We start from the raw sequence: 15,947 nt of genomic DNA on the forward strand, positions 1-15,947 counted from the left end.
GCAAAAGCAAAACCATTCAAATTAACATAATTTACAATTATGTCACACAATTTACAAAATGATAGCTACTTTTTGAATCTACTAGATAATATGCTCTCAGTATGGAGCTCAGCCAGCGCCAAAATCAATTTGCTTCAAATACAATCGCAAGTTCATCGTACTTGTCAATTCAAGTACAGGTCAGTAGTTTGTTATTTTTTAGACATCAGTGGTGCGCGATGCGAGGGAGCGGGACATAGCGCCGCACCTTGCGTGCGCCATCTGCATTAGTGTGAGTGTTACATCCATACTAAACACAGTACACAAGTGCGTGGAACAATACTTACGGGAGCTCGTACTCGCACCGTAGGTCAGAGATGACAGTAATTGCCGGTAATAATTCATTCTCATTGATTTGTCATATAGAGATATATATTATATCAAATCAATGACTTTACTAGACTAAATCATCAATATTTTGTAACCGTGTTTGGCTTGTTTCTAAAGTTACCCGTTGCCACTGTATTCATAGACATTAAATTATTGTCCAGGGAGTAGCTGTCCACAGTCCACACATGAACGGATTTTGTACGAAACAAACCAAATCCACAGTCCGTTCCGTACCTAGGCCGTATCCTAAATCCAGGCCTGCCGCCGACTATATGAGAAATTATTAGAAATTATTTTTACGATTTTATCGATGTTTTTGATCGAATAAACCATGGAATAAACGAGTAGGCGAATGGCAACATTTCGCACGCCAACATCACAGGTCACGTGACGTGACGTTGTGGACGTGTCATTTGTAGACGGTTCGTTGGTGGCGTTGCGCAGGTTCATTTTTGTAAAAGTCTTGTTGGAGGCTTATTATTGAACAAAAGTTGAATGGTTTCATGCAAACTAATCAGTTGATAATTTAGTTAGGATAGTTAAATCACAGTGAATCAAAATGGGAAGTGAGTATTTCTTATATTTAAGTGTTAAAATGCGAGCGTGTACAAAATAGTAGACACGTATTGAGTTTGCCCTGAAATTGTGTGTTAAAGTTGAAAATTATGTGTTAAATTGGTAAAGAAACTCGTGTTTTTCCCTTTCAGTTAAATTTCTCGAAGTTATAAAACCGTTTTGCAGTATATTGCCCGAAATAGCGAAACCGGAGCGAAAGGTGAGATGCTGATATTTTAACCCTTTGATATTACTTTCGAGTCCTAGATGTATGTAGATGTCGTAAAAATGCATTGAAAAATGATTATAATAATGTACAAGTTCGATTTAGCATTATCAACCATAAGTGAAAGTATAACCTATATGTTCATACATCAAGTAACTGTTAATGGTACATAACATAAATAGGGTGTTTCCACAACTCAATAAGGTCTTAATTACGATTATTTACCTTTCAGATACAATTCAGAGAAAAAGTATTATGGACAGCTATCACATTATTTATTTTCTTAGTATGCTGCCAGGTAAGCAAAGTTACATTAATTAATACCATCCCATACATTCTTAATCCTGTTCTAAAGACGAATATTCGATATTAATATCCACCATTCTTGCAAATTATAAACTTAAATAAATGCCAGTCATTAGTGAAAGTGAAAATGACTTCCTCTAATTAAATCGGATGGTTACAGAAATCTTTAAGCTTTAAACCACTGATTAAAAATACTGATAAGATTTTAACTTTTTCTGGGATAAAATGTGCTTACTTCTTATCCAGGGTGCAAGCAATTTCAGTATCAAATAGATGAGGCCCGTAAATTCATCCATATGGATTAGGTTTTTAAAAATCCTACAGGAATATGATATTATAGAATAAAAAAGCTTATCCTTCAATACTCAACTAAAACTAGGTCATACATTTGAATGTAATTTTTGTTTCCAGATCCCATTATTCGGCATTATGTCGTCAGATAGTGCGGATCCATTCTACTGGATCCGTGTGATCTTGGCTTCAAACAGAGGAACTCTCATGGAACTCGGTATCTCGCCCATCGTCACGTCGGGGCTCATTATGCAGCTGCTAGCTGGTGCAAAGATCATTGAGGTTGGAGACACTCCCAAAGACAGAGCATTGTTCAACGGAGCTCAAAAATGTAAGGACAGTAGTCTAACTATGAATTATTTTTCACCTTACAGGTTGATATTAATTTTCAGGTTATAAGGATGAAATTACATTGCATTTATTAATCAAAATAAAGTAATTTTCCAGTGTAGCCTGAAGTTTTAAGTTTTTATACTGGCATGAATAGATATTATAGATTTTTTTGAGCAGAGCTTAAAACTTAGGGGCTCCAAAGTTCCATTTCAACAAAGTCTTTTCAAAGCTAAATTGAAAATTTGATTGCAAAAAAGCCATGACAAATAATAGTATATTTCATTACAAGTGCGGAAAGGCTGTCATTGCAAAGAGTTCCGACAAATGTCTACCCGAGCCGAGGCGTAGCTGAAGGCGAGGGTTGACAGTCGGAACGAGTTGCAATGACGGTTCCGCACGTGTACTGAACGACTATTTTTAATACAGTTGCGAAAAAATGAAGCAATTTAATAAAATAATAAAAACACAATAAACTCAACTAACTTAATTTAATTTAATTTAAAAAAAACTTTATTGTTAATAGATATAAAAAACTAGGGTCGAAATTACTCATTTTAGGCAACCAACAACTAAACTTGCACAGAAAATTTCTGAAAAATGGCGCCAACTGTAGAATATAAGTAGAGTTTTTTTTTTCTTCACCCATTCTGGTAGGCAAAGGTAACTATGCCCATACAGCCAAGTCTTCAGTAGAAGTTTTTTATTGATATGAAATGAAAATGAAATTTAATGAGATGAAATGAAATGAAACCTAACCAAACTCATTCAATCAAATCATTAAATCTGATATTGAAACAAATTAGTAGCTTCTTTTTAGAAATATACGTATTTGCATGAATCATAAAAACTTCTATGAATTTTTTTAGTAAAAACTTCATGGTTGGTTTTTCTTTTTAATATTTTGACAGTTGGGAAAGAAAAAGCACGAGTGCGGGAAAGGTAAAAAAAAAAGCACGATTATGTAATAGCCCACATCCCGAACGCTATACGTCCCTGCAATACGCCACTTTTTGAGCAACTGTATTAAAAACTTCTTTACAAAATCATGACTGAATATGCTTAAAATTTTGCCAATTCGCATATATACATAGAAGTCACTGGTATTATCTAGTATTAAAATAAATCTATTTCATTCATCTTAAGATTCGTTATAATTTACATATCTTTAGGGAAGTTTGCCAATTTCATGCAGTTTTCAGGCATCTTGCCAATAACAGCTATGATTTGAATCTAAATATTATGAAGTTGCTTATTTGCATACAATTAATCTTTCCTTCATCCATACTTAATATCTATACTTATATAAATGTGAAAGTGTGTCTGTCTATCTGCTAGCTTTTCTCAGTTTAACTGTATGATGAAATTTGGTACAGAACTAGCTTACATCCCGGGGATGGACATAGGCTACTTTTATCCCGGAAGAGTCAGAGTTCCCACTGGATTCTTTAAAGCTTATCCATTTAACTGATTTTTGTCAATGGTTCCAAAGTGGCTGGTGATTTTATGGCCTCATTTTCGTAAATGGGTTCCCATGCGCGTCTACTTGTACTTCAACCACATTTAAAAGTTACATATACAATTTTTTGACGTGACAACGTCTTATAATTCGATAGAGCCGGCTGCACGCACGAAAAAACATGACTCATGCGGCGTTACCTCGCTCTGAGGCGTTCCATGTAAGGCTTGAAGTGCAAGCGACAGCGCGGAACGAGCGACAAAGAAACACAATCGGCCTTTGTTGTCACGTTCAACTATCGTCAGTAAACCAACTTTACAGACAACCAATTTTTTAATTTGTTGTTAGTGTTCGGCATGGTGATAACCGTGGGACAGGCTATCGTGTACGTGATGACGGGCATGTACGGCGAGCCTAGCGAGATCGGCGCTGGCGTGTGTCTGCTCATCATCATACAGCTGTTCGTGGCCGGCCTGATTGTGCTGCTGCTTGATGAACTGCTCCAGAAAGGTACGTTCTACAGTCTAGCTAATGAAAGCTGGAGCTATTGAGTACAGGCTATCGTGTAAGTGATGGCGGGCATGTTATTATTATTATATTATTATACTAATTTATTATTTGTTCACGAACATATTTTAACTTTTTTTTTGTGATGTAACTATAAATTCACGGTTTTCAGATTTTTTCCTTTACTTGTGCTATAAGACCTACCTACCTGCCAAATTTTATGATTCTAGGTCAACGGGAAGTTATAGGTTTTCTTGACAGACACAACAGATGGACAGACAGACAACAAAGTGATCCTCTAAGAGTTCTGTTTTTCCTTTTTTCTAAATGACGATTAGTACAACAAATTGTTTATTTCAGGATATGGTCTGGGGTCTGGAATCTCACTGTTTATTGCCACCAACATTTGTGAAACCATTGTATGGAAGGCTTTCTCACCTGCAACCGTCAACACTGGTAAGCAAAATATATTATTATTATCTTTACATTAATTATTCCCCAAGGATTGTTTCAGGCAAATTCCACATCTCTCATTATGTTTACAGATAGTAGAGTAGTGTTTTCTAATAAATCACAATATGATAGCGAAATAAAAATAAAAGCATGGAACATTCATTAGGTTAGAAAAATAACAACACAATTTTTTTTTAAATTGTTTAAAAACTTGTTTTAAGCATTTGTTTAAATTAATACCCACTCTGATTTTTATACTGCCGTGCCAGTAAAATTTTCCATAATTAGACAGTATCAGTATTACAAAGTCTTCAACTTGTTTGTTACACTAGCGAATTAGGAACACCTGTAATGCTAGATGTAAGTTTTGAAAATAAATAAATAAAAAATGTTATCTTGCGATCGAGGAGAAAAACCTAGTTTATATTGCTGGGTCATGGAATGGCTTGTTTTATGCACTTGTTATATAATCTATTATTAAAATGTTTATCTTTTTTCCCGCTTAGGTCGCGGCACAGAATTCGAAGGCGCGGTCATAGCCCTATTCCACCTGCTAGCCACTCGGCCAGACAAAGTCAGAGCACTCCGCGAAGCCTTCTACCGCCAGAATCTGCCCAACCTCATGAACCTGCTCGCCACAGTGCTCGTCTTTGCTATAGTCATATACTTCCAGGTAAGAGTCTACATCCTCTGTCTTCAGAAGTGGGAGGATAATAAACATTCTGGTAAACAATACTGTAAACAAACAAAGTCGCTGTAAACCAAGCATTCCTTCTAATTTCCTTTTTTAAGTCTGTTATTTATTTTTTAAATAGCTTTAGTTATTACTGACTAGTGAATACACCAAAAATTAAGACATTTTCATGTTGAAATTCTGATATCAAACATGCATAATCACATGACCATAATATTACAAGTGTGCAAAGTAGGAAATTATAGTTGAAGCACATATTATAATACCTGATTTGCAGGTGAGTATTTTAAATAGCACTGAGAGTTTAACTATTATCATCAATGCGTTTCTCACATTTTTATACTGTGACCAAGTGTGCTATAATATTGTTATGACACATGTGTTTTGACAGCAATGAAAAGCCTTTTTATGAGCAAATGTATTGAAAATTATTATTTTTTCTCTTTTCCAGGGCTTCCGAGTGGACCTACCCATCAAGTCTGCGCGCTACCGCGGCCAGTACTCGTCGTACCCCATCAAACTGTTCTACACCTCCAACATACCCATCATCCTGCAGTCTGCGCTCGTCTCCAATCTATACGTCATCTCTCAGGTAACAACTGAATGCCTTGTCAATAATATTCTTGATTCAGATTTTTTTTTTTAAATGAAAAATTAATGTTTTTAATATCAATATTTTCATTTGTATTTTTGCATTATAATTAAATAAATCTTACGTTGTGAGTGCGCAAAGAAGAAAATTATAGTCGAGTCGAGATGCTAATTTTGACTCGCATGATCACGCGATAACGCCTTAAAGTCCCATCTGTACACGACGAAAAATCCTTTGCTTGGATTGATCCTTGGGACCTGAGAAGGATTTAAGAAATGGAGCCATCCAGATTTTTGATGCAAATCATGGATTGTGGAGAGCCCTTAGTCTGATCTTGAGTTCCGTCAACATCAGTTAAGCTACTAGGCCAAGTTTGATAAAAATTCTGTACCTATTTTACTCCATATATAACCTCTCGCACTGCCAAGGGTCACTGGTAGAGATCTCTTATAGAGATAAGTGCTTCCCTGTCCACTTTTTCTTTCTTTTTGTCTTCATTGTTGCAACTTTCCGGTACATAAATAAATAAAATAAAAAAATTGTATTGGCAGATGTTAGCTGTGAAGTTCAGTGGTAACTTCCTTGTGAACCTGCTGGGCGTGTGGGCGGACGTGGGCGGCGGCGGGCCGGCGCGCGCCTACCCCGTGGGCGGCCTGTGCTACTACTTCAGCCCGCCCGAGTCGCTCTCGCACATTGCGCAGGACCCGGTGCACGCGGTGCTCTACATCTTCTTCATGCTGGGCTCCTGCGCCTTCTTCTCCAAGACCTGGATCGACGTGTCGGGCTCGTCGGCTAAAGATGTAAGATCTACGTTAAGAAACTATTACACACTCGCTGCGCACGCGTTCCTTATGATTTGCTCTTTGTTAAAAGTTTGTTTTGTTTTATTTTGTGAATCTTCACGCTCGCCTCATGACATTCTATATTAACATCTATCTCACATAATACTTTAATTATGTTTGGGATTGTATACTTATTTGTTGTACGATAGTACGGAACCCTTCGACTGCGAATCCAACTCGCACTTAACCGGTTTTTTACCATACAAAACCTTGAAAATAGAGCTATTTGAGTATAAAATCCAGAGTTCTGTTGACTCACCTTACTGATTACTTCTTCCAGGTCGCGAAACAGTTGAAAGAGCAACAGATGGTGATGCGCGGTCACAGAGACAACTCTATGATCCACGAGCTGAACCGGTACATCCCAACCGCGGCCGCTTTCGGAGGCCTATGTATCGGAGCCCTATCAGTCCTGGCTGACTTCCTCGGCGCCATCGGCTCAGGCACGGGAATATTGCTGGCTGTGACCATCATATACCAGTACTTCGAGATATTTGTTAAGGAACAGGCAGAGATGGGTGGCATGAGCACGCTACTGTTTTAATTGTTTTTTTTTTTCACAAGGAACACCCTTTTGGCACTTTTGTCAAATCAGCTAATTTTCACATAAAAAGACCCTCTTGGCATTTTTGTCAAAACAAAAAGTTACAACACCCCTATCTCATATTCCAGTACTTCGAGATATTCATCAAGGAACAGCTGGAGATAGGTGGAATGAGAATGGAATTTGAGATGTCAAGGGACACCTAAAAAACCTGGGAAAACGCCCATTGAACGCCCATTAGCTTCGTTTCGAAAACTAATAAAGATTATATTATTTTTATGTACAACCAATTTTTATCTACAATAAAACATACCATGATATTTCTGCCAAAAGAGATTTCTTATGTGAAGATAGTATTCATCAGTAATATGTGTACAAGGATCGATGCTTGATAGACAAATAAATTAAAATGGCTCGCCCTAAATTATTTTTACTATAGAGAATAATTTTATTATGATTGTTACCGTTTCTTATGTGAAATTTTCTAATTCTTTTCCTTTCTTTAGTTGACAGGTTATTAAAACATAACTTTAGTTCAACTAACACAACTTTTTAGATGTTTCTAATGGCTAAAATGAATTAATTTTGTTTGGTTGTGAGTTTGTACGAATCTAATAGTAGCTAGGGCAGTCATTTTAATATAGATTATCTATACTTGATATGTTATCATTGTACAGGTTTACGGCAAAATATGACTACTCTAATAGTTTCTCATGCCTGACGGAACGACCATGATGTTAGCTTCACCCTTACTCAATATACGGCATTCAAACCGTGAACGCGCACGATACGACAAACTCGTACGTAGTAACGGCTATCCGTGACTTAAATAGTCCAAAGCACGATGTAAAAATGGACTCCTTAAGTCACGGATGCGTTACGCGGTCATTTATTATTGCAAGACGTGAATTAGCGTCGTGCAATAATTGACTACTTAAGTCACCCGTAATGTAATTAATGTACTATTAAATTCACGATTTTAATGTCATATTTTAAGGGCCCAGGGTCAAAATGTGAAAAGAAGGTACAGTTGGCGTCAGGAAAAAAGAGCTCTGACCTTGAATTTCGCAGTGGGTGATTCATTGTTTATTTTGGCGAATACGAAGTGAGGCGACGGAGTTGGTGTGCGTTTCGCCGCGCGATTTGTTTGTCAGTCAACCTTTAGTTCGTTTCCCGCGCTGTAGGAAAGTACACTATGCACACGTAAGTCACTGTCGTCCAGGAGGCCTACCGCCTTAGACTTTCTCAATCACCTCTGGTACATATCACTTACCACCAGGTGAAATTGCAGTCAAGGGCTGGGCTAACTTGTATCTGAATTAAAAACAAGACTGACACTCTCTTGCTATTAGCTAAAATGCATTGTTACAGCAAGAATACCGTAAATTCAGCCAATCACAATAAAGTAATGTGATAATCATCACTTCCGTGCTAAGAGGACTGAGCTCTTTTTTTTACGCCAACTATACCAGTGCATCGAATTTGTTTTTTTTTAATGTAATACAATGCTCGTGGTTCCGGCGGGCGCGCGTGAGTGGAGTGCGGGTTATGTGCTATTTATATGATAAATTTTAATAATAAAATAATTTACCGACAAGTGCAGACTTTTTCTTTGATCTTCGAGCCTCTATTATAGTCCGACAAGGCTCTTTTGGCGCGTGGCCAAAATCGGAACTAAAGCCGCCATCTTGAGAAGTACACTTGGTTGATAGTTCGCTGTGTCGGCATAAAGCTACAACTGCGCCCTCACTCAAGTGCCAAAACAGCCTTGTCAGACTGTATATACTGTTAGTTGTTATAGAACAAAATATTTAATTTATGTAATCTGTTTTTATTTAGCAGGATTTAAATTGAAATGAAATGTTATTTTTTTTAATAAAAACATTTTCAAATCTCAGAATAATACTTTGTATTTTTTTTTTTGTTAGTGCCTTTAGGTTCTACGTTTATTTAATTTAGAGTTTTTAAATATGTAATCAACTTTGTTAAGGATATTTTGCAAAGCATAATGTATGTTTTAAATTAAACGTACCGGACTGCTAAATCGCTTGGCGGTACGGCCTTGCCAGTAGGGTGGTAACTGGCTGCGGCAGAAGCCGCCCAGCAGACCAGACCAGAAATTTAGAAATTATAAAATTCCAACCCCCTGCCGGGAAGTGAACCCGGAGCTTCCCAGGCTCCCACTAATAAGAACACAGCGCCAGGGAAGCTGTCATACCATACCTATTAGTGATCCAATTTTTGTCCTCCGCGGACAATAGTCCCTCGTCTGCGCAGGCCGTTAATTACATTGCCACAGTTCAAACCCAACTAAATTATTAAAATCTGATAGAAATTTGCTTGATAAATTACGAGGACTTGAATTATTAAAGTGTAAACACTCTAACAGTGGACCGCAATCTAGGTACCACGGACTGGCTGGCATGGCTAGGTTGCCGTAATCAAATAAGACAGGAGTAGGTATTAATAAACTTTCAAATTTAGCAAAGATTCCACCAGGTCTTAGACATTGCGACCACGGCCGCAATTTTCAGGATGTAGTACTGAAAATGTGCGTGACGGTCAGCAGCATCGGACGCGATATAAAAAGCGTGAACAGCTGATGTCACCTCAGTTACCTGCAGTTTGTCTTATGGTAGGTATTACAAAAATCAATAAAAAATAAAGTACGGTTTTATTTATGTAACTTTATTCTCCTCACTATACATGCAAAAATACAAGGACCAAAAAACTGTTGGCGATTTCTTAAACCCTGTAAAATTAAAGGTAGCATATGAGAAAAAATCAAAAAAAAAAAACTTTAGGTACAATAACAAATACATAGGTATAACGAATACAAATAAACTAGATATTTTACAGAGGATTTATTCAAGAAAAAAATAACAATGTATGTATGGTCATTGGTCAATGAGATCGTAATATTATCCAGATCGGTAAGAAACGTCGTTTTACGACACCACAAGCCACAACAAAATACCATTAGTGCTGCCGCCCACTAGACTACCTACTCGTGCTAGTAGTGGCCACTAAAGGCGACCACTAGTGGTTAAGCCACTAGTTGCAGCAGCTGGTGGCTGTATGCGGCCACCAGTTGCAGCCATTGATGGCTGGATGCGGCCACAAGTATTTAGAATCCATCAATGCGACTTGTGGCTCGAATGTGGCCATTGGAACACACATTTTGCGCCGAGGCCATGCAAAATATATGAGAAATCTCGTCTGCAACTTGAAGCGGCCACTACTTGCCGCCTAGTGTGCAGCAGCACTTTTTGATTCACAAACCATTTAATCTAAGTGTCCACTGGCAATAAAAAAAAGATTCCGACGAATTGAGAGGCTTTTTTTGAAATCGGTTAACAATAGCAGAAGTTTGCTCTAGCAAGTCGCACGCACTGAGCAAGTTAGCCTATTTCAGTCAAACTTGCAGACGTGAGTAAATTATGAGTTTTAGTAGTATTTGCAGAAATTGGCAATACTGCAGGGACATCTACGACTTTTATTGATGTAGATATGCGATGGTGTAGGTTGGGAGGATGAGAGAGATACGTTGAATTCCTGTAACTCCGCAACCCACACCATGCCTCACGAACCGTCTCAGTGAAACGGTAGGTATCCCTATTTAATTCTGAGCCATAGCTATATAGATTAACGGCCGAAATTAAAGTCAATCTGTAATCTGTCGATAAGTTACTTAGCACTCAACGTTGTTATATTTTGTCAAAAAACCCAATCATTTTTAGGGTTCCGTACCTCAAAAGGAAAAACGGAACCCTTATAGGATCACTTTGTTGCCTGTCTGTCTGTCAAGAAACCTATAGGGTAGGTACTTTCCGTTGACCTAGAATCGTGAAATTTGGTAGGTAGGTAGGTCTTATAGCACAAGTATACAGGAATAAATCTGAAAACCGCGAATTTGTGGTTACATCCTTTTGGGTAAGGTCTGACGAAATCACAAACACAATCTTTATGATAAATTATTACACTTTTATTTCATATTTAAATTTATTAACTTTTACATTTGTGTCAAATAAATGTTGTTCCTCTTACGTTAGTATATTTTTGAATGTCGTCGTTTTAAAACCACTCTTACAGGTAACCTCTCCACGTTTATTAGCCACTCCCCTTTTTATCTTATCGTTATCGGCCAATCCAAATTGTACAATGAATAAACTTAGTGACTAATATACAAATCATCAAGCTCGTTTCACAAATCATCTAAGTAATAAAGATGTTTTCATCTTATATATTGATTACAAATATTATCCTTTATTATGCTACAATTCATCAACTAAAAACTATAAGAATTTTATATACAGTACGTTTATCGATCAGATGTTGAACAACTTAAAAAAGGAACAAGGAACTTAAAAACTAAAAAAATTAAAACTTAAGTAACATGTAAACTTCACAACCAAAATGACAAAGACTTAGTTCAACAAAACAAAAAAAAAATTAAGATAGTAATTAATTAAATTAATATTCTTGCTAACTTAACTAGAAGGAATATACAGTTTTATTGATACATTGGTATTGATTATGATTGCAACTTAATTTTAGAGCACTCGCAGCACCCCTTTCCATCCGATATAATTAGAAAATAGCAGATAAACTCAATTCAATTCCAAACTATTTACCCTCGCAACTTTACCTGCCAGTCTACAGTAGCACTCAAATTTAGCCTTTAATCTAAAATTCATTTTTCTGTTCTCTTCCGCTAATATTAAAATAAAAAGATGCAGACACTCTAAATTTATAAATAATTTTTCAAAAATCATAAAGATATCAAAAATTGCGAGACCAGTAGCAACTAAAGGAGGCCTCAATTTAATCAAAGAAGGTAGGTATATGCATAAAGTCCGAAGCATCAATTATAACTCACAAGCCAATATTTTACAGGAACACTCAATAGAGATTTGGGGATGAGCATGTAAAACTAATTACTAAAAACTACTTTAAAGGGTTTCAAGTATCTCAAAATAAATTGTTAATGTATCGGAGCCCTATCAGTCCTGGCTGACTTCCTCGGCGCCATCGGCTCAGGCACGGGAATATTGCTGGCTGTGACCATCATATACCAGTACTTCGAGATATTTGTTAAGGAACAGGCAGAGATGGGTGGCATGAGCACGCTACTGTTTTAATTGTTTTTTTTTTTCACAAGGAACACCCTTTTGGCACTTTTGTCAAATCAGCTAATTTTCACATAAAAAGACCCTCTTGGCATTTTTGTCAAAACAAAAAGTTACAACACCCCTATCTCATATTCCAGTACTTCGAGATATTCATCAAGGAACAGCTGGAGATAGGTGGAATGAGAATGGAATTTGAGATGTCAAGGGACACCTAAAAAACCTGGGAAAACGCCCATTGAACGCCCATTAGCTTCGTTTCGAAAACTAATAAAGATTATATTATTTTTATGTACAACCAATTTTTATCTACAATAAAACATACCATGATATTTCTGCCAAAAGAGATTTCTTATGTGAAGATAGTATTCATCAGTAATATGTGTACAAGGATCGATGCTTGATAGACAAATAAATTAAAATGGCTCGCCCTAAATTATTTTTACTATAGAGAATAATTTTATTATGATTGTTACCGTTTCTTATGTGAAATTTTCTAATTCTTTTCCTTTCTTTAGTTGACAGGTTATTAAAACATAACTTTAGTTCAACTAACACAACTTTTTAGATGTTTCTAATGGCTAAAATGAATTAATTTTGTTTGGTTGTGAGTTTGTACGAATCTAATAGTAGCTAGGGCAGTCATTTTAATATAGATTATCTATACTTGATATGTTATCATTGTACAGGTTTACGGCAAAATATGACTACTCTAATAGTTTCTCATGCCTGACGGAACGACCATGATGTTAGCTTCACCCTTACTCAATATACGGCATTCAAACCGTGAACGCGCACGATACGACAAACTCGTACGTAGTAACGGCTATCCGTGACTTAAATAGTCCAAAGCACGATGTAAAAATGGACTCCTTAAGTCACGGATGCGTTACGCGGTCATTTATTATTGCAAGACGTGAATTAGCGTCGTGCAATAATTGACTACTTAAGTCACCCGTAATGTAATTAATGTACTATTAAATTCACGATTTTAATGTCATATTTTAAGGGCCCAGGGTCAAAATGTGAAAAGAAGGTACAGTTGGCGTCAGGAAAAAAGAGCTCTGACCTTGAATTTCGCAGTGGGTGATTCATTGTTTATTTTGGCGAATACGAAGTGAGGCGACGGAGTTGGTGTGCGTTTCGCCGCGCGATTTGTTTGTCAGTCAACCTTTAGTTCGTTTCCCGCGCTGTAGGAAAGTACACTATGCACACGTAAGTCACTGTCGTCCAGGAGGCCTACCGCCTTAGACTTTCTCAATCACCTCTGGTACATATCACTTACCACCAGGTGAAATTGCAGTCAAGGGCTGGGCTAACTTGTATCTGAATTAAAAACAAGACTGACACTCTCTTGCTATTAGCTAAAATGCATTGTTACAGCAAGAATACCGTAAATTCAGCCAATCACAATAAAGTAATGTGATAATCATCACTTCCGTGCTAAGAGGACTGAGCTCTTTTTTTTACGCCAACTATACCAGTGCATCGAATTTGTTTTTTTTTAATGTAATACAATGCTCGTGGTTCCGGCGGGCGCGCGTGAGTGGAGTGCGGGTTATGTGCTATTTATATGATAAATTTTAATAATAAAATAATTTACCGACAAGTGCAGACTTTTTCTTTGATCTTCGAGCCTCTATTATAGTCCGACAAGGCTCTTTTGGCGCGTGGCCAAAATCGGAACTAAAGCCGCCATCTTGAGAAGTACACTTGGTTGATAGTTCGCTGTGTCGGCATAAAGCTACAACTGCGCCCTCACTCAAGTGCCAAAACAGCCTTGTCAGACTGTATATACTGTTAGTTGTTATAGAACAAAATATTTAATTTATGTAATCTGTTTTTATTTAGCAGGATTTAAATTGAAATGAAATGTTATTTTTTTTAATAAAAACATTTTCAAATCTCAGAATAATACTTTGTATTTTTTTTTTTGTTAGTGCCTTTAGGTTCTACGTTTATTTAATTTAGAGTTTTTAAATATGTAATCAACTTTGTTAAGGATATTTTGCAAAGCATAATGTATGTTTTAAATTAAACGTACCGGACTGCTAAATCGCTTGGCGGTACGGCCTTGCCAGTAGGGTGGTAACTGGCTGCGGCAGAAGCCGCCCAGCAGACCAGACCAGAAATTTAGAAATTATAAAATTCCAACCCCCTGCCGGGAAGTGAACCCGGAGCTTCCCAGGCTCCCACTAATAAGAACACAGCGCCAGGGAAGCTGTCATACCATACCTATTAGTGATCCAATTTTTGTCCTCCGCGGACAATAGTCCCTCGTCTGCGCAGGCCGTTAATTACATTGCCACAGTTCAAACCCAACTAAATTATTAAAATCTGATAGAAATTTGCTTGATAAATTACGAGGACTTGAATTATTAAAGTGTAAACACTCTAACAGTGGACCGCAATCTAGGTACCACGGACTGGCTGGCATGGCTAGGTTGCCGTAATCAAATAAGACAGGAGTAGGTATTAATAAACTTTCAAATTTAGCAAAGATTCCACCAGGTCTTAGACATTGCGACCACGGCCGCAATTTTCAGGATGTAGTACTGAAAATGTGCGTGACGGTCAGCAGCATCGGACGCGATATAAAAAGCGTGAACAGCTGATGTCACCTCAGTTACCTGCAGTTTGTCTTATGGTAGGTATTACAAAAATCAATAAAAAATAAAGTACGGTTTTATTTATGTAACTTTATTCTCCTCACTATACATGCAAAAATACAAGGACCAAAAAACTGTTGGCGATTTCTTAAACCCTGTAAAATTAAAGGTAGCATATGAGAAAAAATCAAAAAAAAAAAACTTTAGGTACAATAATTTGAATTGGAAACTTAAAAAAGGAAACTTAAAAAAGGAAACAAGTTAAAAAAGGAGAAGTCCTATCAGTTTGCTTGGGTTAAATACGGCAGAGTGTATATGAGGAAAAACGAAGAATCGGGAGCTATTCTCATAAAATCCTTGGATAGTCTAAGCAAACTGGAATAGTTTTAGTATCAGTCGTTTAGTTTATTTTATTTGGTAACTTAAATGAATTAGTGATTTTTTAATAATGAATATATACTATCAAAATGTCAACGGTCTAAGGACTAAAACGAAGGAGTTACTTTTAAATATAAGCAACAATGATTATGATATTATATGTCTAACGGAGACCAACATTGATTGTGGTGTTTTCTCTGATGAATTGGTCGATAACAGGTATATTGTGTTCCGACGTGATAGGCATACTAGTAGTAATACGAAAATCAGCGGGGGTGGAGTACTAGTTGCCATCAAAAAAGGGATAGGTTATCTAAGACAGTACGCATGGGAGAGTCAATTTGAAGAATTGTGGATAACCATTATGCCTAATCCTCTAGTCAGCACTTACCAAATACATCTGTGTACATGTTACCTTCCACCTTACTTTAATTCTAGCGTGTTATCGGACTTCTATGAGAATTGTTATAAAATAATGATGGATAACAATAATATTAACATTCCATTTCTTATAAGTGGCGATTTAAATACTCCAAATATTACGTGGTCTAAGAGTAATCAAAATTCTACTGTAATTCCAAAAGATCCTCGGGATACTAAAGCCTCGCTTCTGATCGACTCCATGGCTCTATGTAATCTTAAGCAACATAATTATTTAGTCAA

The 15,947-nt window shown here is 36.9% G+C and overlaps 1 protein-coding gene across 1 annotated transcript; it reads left to right on the forward strand.

Annotated features, from left to right (window-relative positions):
* Positions 1-766: 766 nt before the first annotated feature.
* Positions 767-8,767, forward strand: LOC123866573 (protein transport protein Sec61 subunit alpha). Its single transcript, XM_045908217.1, has 10 exons — positions 767-935; positions 1,077-1,144; positions 1,383-1,448; positions 1,868-2,078; positions 3,885-4,046; positions 4,404-4,499; positions 5,003-5,169; positions 5,642-5,782; positions 6,334-6,582; positions 6,905-8,767. Exons 1-10 carry the CDS (start codon positions 929-931, stop codon positions 7,166-7,168), a joined length of 1,431 nt encoding a protein of 476 aa, XP_045764173.1. The 5' UTR covers positions 767-928; the 3' UTR covers positions 7,169-8,767.
* The last annotated feature ends 7,180 nt before the right edge of the window (positions 8,768-15,947 follow it).

Source organism: Maniola jurtina, chromosome 7, assembly GCF_905333055.1.
Source record: "Maniola jurtina chromosome 7, ilManJurt1.1, whole genome shotgun sequence".
In the NCBI taxonomy this organism is placed as follows: Eukaryota; Metazoa; Arthropoda; class Insecta; order Lepidoptera; family Nymphalidae; genus Maniola; species Maniola jurtina.